The 14282-nt window shown below is 43.3% G+C and overlaps 1 protein-coding gene across 3 annotated transcripts in view; it reads right to left on the bottom strand.

Annotated features, from left to right (window-relative positions):
- Nucleotides 1-14282, bottom strand: part of acsl1a (acyl-CoA synthetase long chain family member 1a) — a 44620-nt gene that overhangs the window by 23814 nt on the left and 6524 nt on the right. Inside the window, exons 1-2 of one of the 3 annotated variants that reach the window (XM_063218606.1) lie at nt 9777-9975; nt 7033-7243 (exon numbers count right to left, since the gene is read on the bottom strand). In XM_063218606.1, coding sequence (XP_063074676.1) covers nt 7033-7227 — 195 coding nt within the window. In that variant the 5' untranslated portion in view covers nt 7228-7243; nt 9777-9975. Of the gene's footprint in view, nt 1-7032; nt 7244-9776; nt 9976-14282 lie in introns of those variants that run through there. The other 2 variants (XM_063218605.1, XM_063218607.1) reach the window with 2 other exon arrangements.

Raw genomic sequence — 14282 nt, 5'->3', positions numbered from 1 at the left:
GTTCTAGAATATAACAGCACTGCGGGGTAATGAGAGCGACTTGGACTTGTAATTTGTCGTTTCTGACAAGATTGGTACATTTTCTTTCTTTTTTTTTTTTTTAACGGGCCGAAATTTTACATGACATTTTCACAGTTATTAGTTAATAACATCATGTAGGCAGAAATGTGTCTGGTGCACAAGTTCAACGTCATAATTTTGTAGGATTTAAAAAAACCCTCATTCTATGGGTTTTTCAATAGGATCGTCCTGGGGTTAGGAACGCAACCGCTAGGCTGTTTTCCACTTTCCCTCCCTTTAGTTTTCTGGTACTTTCACCTTCAATTTTTCTCAATAGTTTCTTTTATGTTTCTTTTTGGCTTTGTAATGGTGTGTTTGATAGTTATGTGTCCACTTGACCAACATCTTGGTAATTTTAACACAGCCACATCTCTCTGGAAAACTCAAAGAATGGAGAGATTTCGACTTTTCAGAATTTGCTAGATCTATTTATTTGTGAGGCCCATTTTCTCACAGGAAACACAAAGTTGCCTTATAATTAAGCACAACTGGTGCAGGGTATTGTTGGCCTCTTTAGATCAGGGTGTCAATCTCAAACACACAGAGGGACAAATTAAAAATCTGTGACAAAGCTGCGGGCCAAATTCAATATTCAATCATTAATAAAGAAATAAAATTGTGCATTCACAGCTCACACACAGAATCCTTCAAATTTCACAAGCAATTATTCCATCATTCCATCATAAAATGTACGTGCACATATTCTGTTGTAGATGAGTGTGAGATGTTTCACTGGCCTGGGCCCACTCATATTCCAGTGACACACCAATTTCTTTGTTCAAGGTCAATTGTTACTACTAATTTGAAATGATATCACGGTCCAAGTTAAATGGGCCCACAGGCCAGATTTGACCCCCGGCCCTGCTTTACATCAACCCTTTCACATTACACAAATATGCATTACCTGGAATGATTAAATCTGATAGGTTTTCATGGTCATACACGTTGGAATTGGAAAATATGCATAATATGGACAATAGTTGCTTAGGGGATTCAACAATATGACTCAAAGGGAGGAGGCAGCATATGACATATGGTATTGCTATTTTGCTGTTTACTCCCTAATCTTTTCACCAGGCATACAGCACTGTACACAATGAGTGAGTGAGGGAGTGAGTGAGATGGGAGAGGAAAGGAAAGGTAAGTAGAGAAAGAGGGAAAGCTACCATCATGTGGCTTAGACTGCTAATGCTAATGTTCTCATAGGAGTTGCTGGTAACAGTTCATATCAGATTCAAATTCACAGGGTGGCAGAAGTCATTCCTTCCTTATAGGGAGACGGCCTCCCCAGCATAGAGTAGCCACTGAAGTGTCTTGGATGACCAATACAAAGGAGATAAAAAGATAAGTAAAATTGTCAGTAGCTGAGAAGTCAACAGATCTCATCACAAGTCACTAGCCTCTAAATCAGTGATTCTCAAACTTTTTTGAACAGACGCCCCCTTGACTTCACCATGAGCCTCCAAATGCCCCCCTTGACATAATCATAAGCCTACTAACGCCTCCCTTAGTATTGAAAACTAAAATAGACTAATGCCCCCGACTGGGAACTCAGCCCCACCCCCGCAAAGGTGTATCCTTCTCAATGCCCCCCTAGGGCTTCCCAACGCCCTCAGGGTGGTTGTAGTGCCCCCCGTTGACAAACACAACTCTAAATAGACAGGTGGTTGCCATGGCACCACTCCCCACTATCACCCTGAGGGAGAGCCATTGTCTGTCTCCATGACAACGGTGACTGAAGCACAGGAAGAGCTTTTAGTTGAGCGCAATGGTCACAACTTTGACAAGAAGACATTACTGATTGCTTCATTTGGGGAGAGTATCTGATTTTCAGATATCCAGATGACTTCATTCATCTGTTTCCCATCAGAAGGGGAGGGGAGTGGGCTGGGGTATGTGCTCAAATGGCCTCTCCCCTGTGGCATTACCATATTCCAGGAAGTGAAATTCCGTATGGCTGTGCTATGTCTAACAATACATTGTTTAGAGGTTTTCAAGAGCTGACAGATATACCTATGCACATGTGATTCTGCTCTTTTCTACGATTTTGCTCTTTTCCTCCCTGTAAAAACGTTCTCCCTTGCTAGTGACACAGGTTAACCATAGGTCTGTAGCCTATGCTCTCTCTCTCTCTCTCTCTCTCTCTCTCTAGATAGATAGATAGATAGATAGATAGATAGATAGATAGATAGATAGATAGATAGATAGATAGATAGATAGATAGATAGATAGATAGATAGATAGATAGATAGATAGATAGATAGATAGATAGATAGATAGATAGATAAAACGATAGATAGATGGATGGATAGATAGAGGTAGACAAGCTTGTCCATTTGTCTCCCCTCAGTTCCTAAGCATCAAGTCCCCACACCACCCAGGCTGACCAAGCTCATGCCTGTTGAAGGTGAGTATTGTGCACATCCCAGGAAAAGATGCAGGACAAACTAAGGCTGACTGTAAGTTTCGGAGTGAGAAGTCCACACACTCAAAATCCCTTCTGCTGTCTTTTACTTTTTCATGGCTGGATGAGTCGAGACGTAATCTGACCATGAAATAGTAAAAGACAGGCCCTGCCGTGGCCAACCCGTAGGGCACTCGTTTGTCATGTGGCCGACTCGGGTTTGATTCCCGGCCCGGGTCATTTGCCGACTCTTCCCTGTCTCTCTCCCCATTCGCTTCCTGTCCACCTCACAAACTGTCCTGTCAAATAAAGTCATAAAAGAACAAAAAAAAAATTAAAAAAGAAAGAAATAGTAAAAGACAGAAGAAGGGATTTTGAGTGTCTCACTCCGAGCTCCTGCCTGATCACAGCTGAATACTTGTGAGACTGCTGGAAACTTTCCACCCAACGTATCGAAGCATCTGCACAACATGGCTCACCATGTAGCCCCTTTACCGGAGAGATACACCAGCGGCGACGCGATTCAAGCGACAGAGTGTAGCAGCAAGCGATACGAGAGATTGAGGAGACTAGAGTATGTCCGTACAGGCAGAAGGCAAAGCATTCAAGCATTCCCATTGGCTGTGGTCACTGACCTCTATACAGTCATTGGCTGTCGCGGCTTGTCGCCGAACCGCGTCATAGAAAGTTGAAAAGATTTCAACTTCAAATTGTCGCGCTCGTCGCGCAAATCGCTCTAGTCTCCAGAATCGCTTTTGTCTCTCGACTCAATACAAAGTCAATTACTTCCGTCGCTCGACTCGCTCAGATCGCCGCTGGTGTATCTCTGCGGTAATGCACGCCATACCTCCAGTGGCACGCTGTAATAGTCTTTGAATAGTTAACTACCATAGTACTACTACAATACTATGACATAACACAGGGCCTTTAGTAATGCACTACGACTTGGTCATTACCATTCTGGTAACAGCAAATTTATAACGATGTATCTTAACTGGTTAAAGGCACACACCTCTGTGGGCTGTTAAAGTCATTCCATTAGACATTCCTTTTTACACCAGTTTAAGAGGGACGGCTGGAAAGATGCAGAGAGACAGTGAGCAATAACCACAAAGAGAGAGAGGGGTAGGCAGCCAGCCAAGGGAAAGAGAGAGAGGGGTAGGCAGCCAGCCAAGGGAAAGAGAGAGCGGAACTTAAGTTGTCTCTGTTTTTAGTATTGTTGCCCGACCATTTTCAGTATTGTTGCCTGACACAACAGGGGCCTACGCTGATTCAGGAGTAAACCAGGGTAGCCTCTTACTGCAGCAGGGGTCGCCGGCGACCCTATTCACTTGCTGAAAATACTTATCTACATCATAACAAAATTGCCATGACATTATAGAGAGCCATAGTGCTGCGCTAAGGGGTTAAGTTAAGAGGTAAATCATCTAAATTAAAAGATGATTCTATTAGATGATTTACCTCTGAACTTAACCTGGTATACTCCTCAACCAGCTTTGTAGTATAGGCCCCTGACCAAAAGTATGATATCTGAGTGAGTTTGGAAATACGTGTAATTAAGCTCTCAATATGCTCATGTAGAAAAATAGACTTTCATTGTGAGAAAGCAGTTGACCAGATATACATGTGTAACTTTAGACGCACATGCATAACCACGCACACACTCACGCAGTCACGTGAACACTCACAGTCGCACACACCCCAACAACTCCCCTAAAGTTGCAAGCCCAGGCACATAGCAGATGTGGTTTGTAGGAATGTTCTGCTGGCTCGCAGGCGGTTGACTGTTGTCAAAAGTATGCCAAAGATTCAATGGGAGCATGGGAGCTTCTGTATCAGGTTTGCACTCAGGTTCTTCTTTTCTTCTTTTTTATTTTGAAAAGAGGAACCTGAGTGCGATGCACCTTTTCACTTTTATCCAAACTGGAGAAGCATGTCACATTTGACTCAATGAGCTAGTCCACTGCCTTTCAATAACTTCACAGCAATTGAATAATCTACGTCCATTTATTATAAAATATAACAAGCACTGATTGTTGATTGCATCAGAATCAGTGGATTGGGGGCATTTACTTTGACTGCCGGAGGCAGACGTTTTAAGAAGTCCCTTAGCTATCTCTTTTGGAAGTAAATTAAAAATGGAGAAACTAGAAGCCCGAGCTTTCTGTTCACAGTGGACAGTGATGGTGCTGGTCAAGGGCAAGTCAGGACAGTGATAAGTTCTATTTAAAGCACATCACACTTCAACATCCATGTGACCCTCTGATGAAGATGGAAGTTTCACCGTCGAAACATGTCAGGTAAAAGATAACACATTTTTACATGTCTGAAACAAAAGAACTTGAATAGTCAATATAACTATGGCTTTCTCAGCCTTAGCAGGAAGTCTTACTTACAGCATACAGTACTGAACACAGATCCAAAGCATTCCCAGGCCCTATCCAGCATTAAAAACCCCTCTATCAATGAGACCATTTTGATCGGCTTGGTAATTATTTGCATTTACATTTCCTGATAATATTACCACATCACGTCATGTCAAAATTTCAACAGTTATCCTCTCATGCAAACGCTGACTGTCAGTCAAAGTCAACTTGAGGCGTAAACCAAAGACGAGACAGACAAAGCCATTTCCTCATTTGAAGCTTCAACAAATGGTAACCTCCAGGGTGTGAAGCAGCCTTCCATAAAGCCCAAGTTTCATACTCACTCTGAACACTCTGGGTGCGTTCCAACATGCAACCTTGCGTCCTCCACTTGTGCTTGTGGCCTGGTACCAGGAAGTAATATGTCGTGATGACATCACTAACAACAACAGCATTATATTTCAAAATCTCGCAAAAGCTCAATTGTAAAGTTATTTTCTCATTTGCAAACTGGATGTTAAATGAAGAATAGTCCCCAAAACATTTTTTTTGGCTAGGCTGACAGCGGGGAATCTTAATTCTTTTCTCTACGGAGGCGGGGCATCAGCTAAACGTGTGGCCACAAGCCCAAGTGGAGGACACAAGGTCGCATATTGGAATGCACCTACTGAATGAACACTGATCTAATCTCGTCTGACAGCTGAGGTCTATGCTGCACACACACACGCCTTCATCCTCTCCCTGAGGCGGACCTCTGTGTTCATTAAGACACATATTCAGATCAACCTTGCCATCACTGTCAACGAGGGGATATAAATAACAATAAAAAACACAACAATACCTAAAGATGATCCTAAAAGTCTGAAAAAGTACAAATCTCAGGGCGGCGGTCATACACAACCTGAATTATGTGTACATTCCAACAGCTGATAAAACAGATTCATACTAGTATTATTACTATTGTGTTCCTTAAAGGAACAGTCCACCATTTTTTGATTTTCACATATTTGCAGTATTTCCAAGCATTATTCATGAATGTGCATACCATTTTCCTCTCAGTTTTTTCAGTACTTAGATTTATTGGATCAGAATTATTAGCATAGCTTAGAATAATCACTGGAAGTGAATGGAGGCATTAGCATCAAGCCACAAATGATCACAGGACAGGATTAAATAACTGTTTTGCACTCTGGTGAATTTTACATCAATTTTAAAGTACTTTATAAGGACCTTTGATGATGTTTCGTTGGCCCCCATAGACTTGCATGGCTACGCTTAATTTGGCTATACTATTAAACTAGGCAATGGAAACACATAGACGGAAATTTTATGCACATTCATGAATAATGCTGAGAAATACCTCAAATATGGGAAAATCAAAAGGGTGGACTGTTCCTTTAAGTGAAAATAAACAATATGTTTTTGAAGTGATCAAAACCTCTCATGATCATGGCAGTTATCTTTTCCGCATTGCTGCAAATTCGTCAGCACACTGCTTCACAGTGGACAAAACATCTTCCTTGTTTTTTTTTATCAACATACTGTTGCGAGCAGAAGACTTGGTACAGTAGATGGAAGTCTAATGTGGCAAACTAAATACTGCTTAAAGTGATACTGTCCCATTTTTGGAAATAAGCTCATATTACACCTCTTCTTGAGTTAAATAATTGAGTTTTACCATTCTCTTGTTCTTTCAACCGTTCTCTGAGTATGGCAGTGCAAAATTTACCTCCATACTAGCAGTTAACATTGAATCCTATGAGACCAGCTGGCGGCTAACTGGTCTCATAGGAGTCAATGTTAACTGCTAGCTAGGAGACAACATTTGCACTGCCGTACTCAGAGAACAGTTGAAAGTACAGGAGAAAGGTAAAACTCAATTATTTAACTCAAGGGGATGTGTAATATGAACTTATTTCCAAAAATGGGACAGCATCACTTTAAGTTTAAAATTCTATGAATACTGTCAGGGGATTAGAAACTTGTTGTAGAATGATCATGCCTACAGCTCCTTACCTAGAAGAAGGAAGCGAAGGACAGCACTCTTCAGATTTTTCCTTTGTTTATGAGTGCTGTCCTTCGCTTCCTTCTTCCAGTTATGGTTTATGTGGGATTCAGCACCCAGTAAGAACTATGAGAATAGAATAATTAGGCGATAGTGTGAGCCTGTGACGTCTCCTCCACTTTTTTCCAGCTCCTTACCGGCATCTCAGTGGACTGCATGGTGAGGTCGCAGGGCGGCTTGAGGGCCTTGGGTCGCGTGGCGTACCAGTAGGTGGTGACGGCCGCCAGCGCTCCCATGCCCATGAGTGTGTTGGTGGGCAGAGCACGCACATACTGCCGCACATCGCTGATCTCGGGCATCCGCAGCTGTCTCAAGAGATCCTGGGCCTGCATGGTGTTGTCGCACTACCTAAAGGTAAACACAAATGGGAAGGGGCATTAAACAACATTAACACTGTAGGATTAAAAGCTTAATTAATCACTGTCACGAGTCAGCCGATACTTATTTGAGTCATTAGTAAGTGAATGATGACTCTCGTCACGACCACTTTCACGGTCTATCCGCTGAGAACCCCAAATGTAACTTTTGACAGAGTGGTCCGCTATGAGTGTCATGGGGAAACACTTCTCATACGAAAAATCACTTTACATAACGTTTCAAATTTTTAGCAACTGCTGGCATTCTGTGATGAAAAACATTCTACCAGCGAGCTTTTTTAAACAGCATTTTTTCATGACAGAGTAAGCTTATATTTTGAGACAGGCATGCCACGGGCACTGCACAAACTACATAATCCTACATTGTGCCCCTTTAAAGAATTAGAGGAAAGGGAGGTAACTGAAATACATACAGAAGGCAAGGCATCATGTAGTATACCTGAGTACCTCTTACTCTAACCCTACCAGAATGCTCTGTCCTCTAAGTTCACAGACAGTAAACACTTGCTTGTTTTGCGTACACCACAAGTATTGAGGTTTAAGTATTGAGGTACTTAGCTAGGGCAGGGGATAAACCCATACAGATAAAAAGGAAAAAAGTCAGCTTCAACCAGGTTTTTCTGCTCCCACTTATTTCATTTTAGTTTTTCCGTGCCGTTTTCGGGTAAAAACCCTTAACCGAAACATCACAGACAAAATAAAATGAAATAAGTGGAAGCAAAAAAAACCTGGTTGAAGCAAACTGTTTTGCTTTTTATCTGGTCATTTGTGTGTCCTGCTCCCAGGTCAGATGTTTGGATGTGCAGGCTTTAACCTACTTGATAAACCCGTACAGGACATGACTGCTCATGGGAGCAGTATCACTAAGAAAACTCCTCCAATCCCATTTTGTGATGCTGTGATCGTTGTCACTGTACCTTCAGTAGGCTACTGCAGCTGCAGCTCTTTCGTTACAAAAACAGCAGCCCTTTCACCACCAATGCTATGGTCACAGACCACAGAACTTACCCTGAGAGGAGCAATATGACAAAATAAATGCTCAGTTTGGGCCAACTACACTCCGCTTATCCCGTGATTGGTGTGCATCTCTATCACTCTGGTAGGCCTATTACTGTTACATGTGGAACTGGGGCCTATACTAAGAAGCTGGTTCAGGACTAAACCAGTCCAGAGGTGAATCATTAAATAGAAGATCCTCATTTTCTTAGGAATGAGGACTCCAGGCGCTTCTATTACATGATTTACCTCTTACAGCAACTTAACCTGTTTTACTCCTGAACCAGCTTCTTATATTAGTATAGGCCCCTGATGTGCCTGGCATCTTGCCCAACAGCAACAAATTACAATTCAGTACAGATGCTGCTTTTGTACAGATTTAGCGGTTTGTTTCAGAGCATTGTTCAAGACAAATAATGGGTGCCTCTGTTTTGGTTCTGACAGCAAATGACAAACAATATTTAACCCGCTCAAGGGCCTCCGCACATCAGCTCCGACAGCACTGCGGAGCACTTTTGCTTCCGACACAGTTCTGACCCCCCAATTTCACACCAACATAGCATGGATAGTCAATGGGCGGCTCAGACAAAATAGAACTCATATCTTGCCGACATCCGCGAATGTCCGTGGACATCGGCGCCGGTGTGCTGGATTGTATTGACAACAATGGAATCGAACTTTGGCGGAGTAGTGCTCCGCACTTTGTCGAAGCCGATGTGCGGAGGCCATAAGAACTAGTGACTTAAGTGGCTTTTGATGTGTTCATTCATTGTAAACATCTGCATACTTTGAAAGTAATCAAATTTTCCATTGAAATACCACAGTTGTACATAATTAGCAGTATTGCAATAATTTCCAACAAGCTATAACAATTAAATGGATCTAATGGATATCTGCACAGTTTGACAGACTAAGCAGTATAGTCCAATATGACAATAGATAAATATGCAAAAAACGATAAAGCACCTTCAAGACTCATACCGTCATACTCGACCACAAAGACAGATTTTACCCAAGACACTTCCAAGACCATTGCCTTTACTAGGGTACTTTAACATGCATATTTCACTTTCTGTCTAACCATAATTTATCATATTATAACAACATTTAATGGCGTTCACTCTTAATTCCCTGTCAAGCCATGATTCCATGACTGCATTGTCAAAAATCTTTGACCTGCTGAATCAATAACTCTCTTGTCAGGGTTTATCAAGAGGTTACTTAAGTACATTGGTCAAGTTACCCAAAAACGTTACACAGCTCAGTCAAACTTCAGCAAATGGATCACAAGCTCCTCATAACAATTCAGCAAAGACAAGGGTTGTAATAGTCTCATTTCAACAGTTGAATTAATTCCAGCTATCTTTACATGTTCAATATGCACCATGAATCCAAGCAACCCACTAGTCAGCCTATCTCAGACTGAAGTGCAAGTGCAAGGCAATTGAGAACCCTCCAAGGAAGCAGAAACGAGGAAACCATGTGGGGGGAAAAAAACATATTCTTACTTCAGATGTTGAGATGCTCAGTCCACAACATCCAGTGAGAAAAGCTGGAATAAGATCCTGAGTTTGAGCTGAGTGTAATGACTGTGGGTTGGCAGAATGGCGTCTGCTGCCCCAATGGTGGAAGCAGAAGCCTGGAGAGTGAAGAGAGTGCCGAATGACCGCCAGTCACTCTGAGTCCAGTCTCTTTCTCATGACTATGAATAGCAAGGCACACCACCCACCACCACACACACACACACACACACCACCACCACCACACAGCAACATGAGCATGTGAGGCTCTCCCTCTTTCCCTTTCACTCCCTTTTATTATTTTCCCTTGTCTTCCTCTGTACTGTAAGTGAAATTGGAAGGACAAAGAATGCCAAAAAGGAGGGAATGTGAATGCCGATTTGTAAATGTTTATTTTTCCCGGAATGAATTTGTCACTATGTTAGTTTTAGGCATAGACTCTAGGCTAAAGCAAGCTGGATCCTGAACTCAAAGGCATCCGGGTGACGCAGTCACAACATCGGGAGCCTCTACTATCTGGCTTGAGCAGCAGCTACCAACTCAGTAGCAGAAGCAGACAGGTTAATGAACCACGCCTGTAATCTCAGTCAAACATGACCACAAAGCGCTCTGTCTCCAATACCCCACACAGGTGATTTTTTAAAAATCTATGATAAGACCTACTCATTCCAGCAATGCAGCATGTGAGGTGATAGTAGCGAGGACGTGTAGCCAGGAGGCAGAGCACTGTTATTTGCCCAATATCAACAGTGGTCTAATACCATAACCACACTCACATAGGCAAACACAGGACTTGGGTGGGTAGATGCGAAAGCCGGCTGTTGACTCCGCCACACAGTCTGGACCAAGCTAAGAGGAATCCGTTTCCATGGAGGGTGGGAGATGGTCTGACCTTACTCTGAAATTTAAACAAATTGGAGTTCCGAATTCAAGTTAAAATTCAAATTGTGCTTTATTAGGATGGCTGTTACGATACAGTGTTGCCAAAACATACAAATAACAAGACAAAAGTGTGAATAGCGCTACCTGAACCTTAACAGTAACGGATGCCGTGGGTGAGTTCTGCATCACCACTCTCAGCTTTTTGCTGATTGGCAGAACGGTGAGGAACCTAGGGTTGGGCCAGACTATCTACGGACTGGAGCCAAAATCTTTGGGTGGAAGTATGTAGGAATCGGATGGCATCGCCAGTTTAAGATGCATACACCTAGGGAGTGAAATGAGAGGGAAATGGGCTGTGGGATGCATATTCAGATTACCCTCAGATTAACAGTAAATGAGTTCGTCCTTCTAGTTCTTCTCCTCCACAGCTCTCCTTTGCAACTACTGAAAGATCCCCATTCTCTCCGTTTTCGTTATTTTTTTCTCACTTCTTTTCATTTCTGTAATGTGTACAGACTTAAATGTCTACTACTGCAACCATGACTGCACAAAATGCATCTTCATCTGTGTGTGGCTTTTAGGGAGTGTGCTGCTACTGGGAGAGAGTTCATGTCACCCTGTGTGTGTGTGTGTGTGTGTGTGCGTGTGTGCGCGCGTGCGTGTGTGTGTGTAAGTGCGTAAGTGCGTAAGTGTCAGCTGGTCCTCAGAGAAACATGCCACACAAGCCACATGGTTGACTCTTGGAGGTTTCCAGGCGAAAGGTAACACACACCCCTCACTCCCCTCCTCCAGCCCCCTCCAGCCCCCAAGCTGGTAGCAGAGACCCTCCATACTTGGCTTGCTGCAAGGATGAGCCAATGACAGAGCTGCCCTACCAGTCACCCCACACTGGTCAGCCAAGTGAGTGTGTGCACCCAGGCACACACACACACACACAAACACACTGGGAAGGAGGGGGAGGGTGCAGAGAAAAGCAGTAGCATAACCCAACTGCACAGAAATGGACATTCAATTGATTGTGAAATGGATACACTGATTCTGAACAGCTGAAATATACAACTAAGGCTAGCTATGGGCTACTACAGAGTGCAACCAAAAGGATTTAGGACACAGTTTTGCAAAATGCACATGTCACCTGAACAAAACTGGGGTGCATTTCTCAAAACCATAGTTGCCAACTACATTAGCTACTTTGTTGTGTGCAATGCAATCTCCCATTGACAACTACTCAAGTTGCTAACTCGCTAACAACAACACTTTCGAGAAATGCACCCCTGATTTCACTCAACTAAATGCTTTGGAAAAACGTGAGGGAGGGGAAGGGAATAGCTGTTGGGAGTGTGGGTAAGCTATCCAGCAAGAATGCACATGGCGGAGCCTGGAGAACAGTGAAAGCCCCCTCTTCTGCTGAGCTCCTGTCACACACACATCTGTGATTCAGCAGCGATATTGTAATCAAGCAATGAGCTTAGTATTGAAGAAAAGTTTTCATTTTTTATTCCCACAACTAACTGGTTCATACAGAATGTGTTCTGAATACACTGTATGTTTGACTGCACAATCAGTGGAAATTGGCAATGTTATTCTGAAAACCAAAAGCCCAACTGGGAAACTCCAACTCCCATAATCATTGTGACACAGCACACAAGTGAACACTGCACATGACAAAATTGCATTTATGCCTCACCTGTGCAAGGGGGCAGCGCCCAAAAGGGAGCAGTGCTTTAGGATGGTACCATGCTCAAGGTACCTCGGTCATGGAGGAGGATGGGGGAGAGCCCTGGCTAATTACTCCTCCCCACCAACCTGGTGGGTCGGGAGTCGAACCGACAACCTTTGGGCTACAAGTCTGACGCCCTAAGCGCTTACCCATGACTGCCCTATGAGCCTGTCTGATGACTTGTTATGGTGGGGGGGTGGAGGATGAAGAGTTGGGTTGTTAATAACTCATTAGCAGCATCCAAAGCCGGATCACTTAGCCTAACTATGAGATTGCGATATGGTCCTGACCGGCTTTACCCCACTCCTAATCCCATACACAGCAGCAGGCCTTTTAACCTCACTAGCATCAACCTCTAAGCCAGTGGTTTCTTAAACTCTTTTGAACAAACACCCCCCTGGCCTCATCACAATCCTTCCAACGCCCCCTTGACCTCATCATAAGCATGCCAACGCCTCCTTAGTATTAATAGTGAAATGGTCTAATGCCCCCCCAATGGCAACTAAGCTACCCCCTCTCAGCTGTATCCTTCTCAACGCCCCCTAGAGCTCCCCAACGCCCCCAGGGGGGCTGTACCGCCCCCGTTGAGAAAGACTACCTCTAAGCTCTAAGCTGTCTCCAATGCTGACTGCAATCCATCCCATTGACCTGTGTCTGCTTATTGAGTAGTCAACATGTCAAGGTCATAGATGTGTCATCATAGACTGAAGATTGCCAGCTTTACTAAAGCAACAAAGAGATGAATATTATATAACCTGTGAACATCAACGGAACGGATGGATCTTTAACAATTCCCAAATGATGAATAATTACAGAATTCCTTAGTACATTTTCATTAATTGTCAATGAGAAAGACAAAAGCATTGAACTCTTAAGACATGCAATCAGAATGGCAATGACCAATTCGTAATGCATTACCAGGCTCTGCGCAGCATGATATAGTATTGTAGTGATACGGTAGTAGAGCTTTTCGATGTCTATTACAGCATTCAGTTGCCAGAACGGTGCACAATTTGAGGTTGAACCACAAACAAAATTGCAAAATAAAGTACAATAGTCTAGACAAAACGAATGTAAAGGTGATTCCTAGGAACAACTGGTGTGCTAGTGCAACAATGCAGCAAACTGTTAATTACCTACAACTATTGACGTTCTGTTCTATTTTGAGAGTATCTGTTTAAACATTGATGAAGCAATGCCATCAGAGGTCCGATATGCATTCCTAACTGACCCAATGAGTGGTATGGTCTGTTGACACTGACACTAAGTGTTATTGACACAATTATTGACCCCGGCATCACATTATCCTGTACGTGGAATAGATTTAAAGACATATAATGTATCTTGGATTCAAAAGCATACCTGTGTGTGTGTGTGTGTGTGTGTGTGTGTGTGTGTGTGTGTGTGTGTGTGTGTGTGTGTGTGTGTGTGTGTGTGTGTGTGTGTGTGTGTGTGCGCACATGTGCGTGCATGAGTATGGGTATGGGTACCCCCCCCCCCACCCACCCACCCACAAAAACGCTCCCCAGTGTTTGCTTGCCAAGTCCCCAGACAAGCAGGGCAGGTGGAAAGCAGGAAGTGGGACAGGAGCCTACAATCAGAGAGAGTAGAGAGAGAGAGGTTCCATTTGCCCATTGTTTCCGGGTTCTATTATTGCAAGGGGGAGGTAGACCTAGGCAGACCTAAGGACTGTTCTATTCAATGCTAGGAGTATTATGACACGCCCCTTTGGGCAGACCGGAACCTGGTCATGTTAGGTGCCCATAGCAACCTATTACATTGGCATATCTCTATATACTTAAAGAATCTCTGCTACAATGGAAGTATGCAACCCGTGACCTGGCAGCCTCTTCCGACCTCACATTCAGCATCTACACGATTCACACCATTTC

This window comes from Engraulis encrasicolus, chromosome 16 (assembly GCF_034702125.1).
Source record: "Engraulis encrasicolus isolate BLACKSEA-1 chromosome 16, IST_EnEncr_1.0, whole genome shotgun sequence".
NCBI classification, from domain to species: Eukaryota; Metazoa; Chordata; class Actinopteri; order Clupeiformes; family Engraulidae; genus Engraulis; species Engraulis encrasicolus.
Note: the sequence above shows the minus strand (reverse complement) of the source record. Positions and strands in the feature narration are given on the sequence as shown.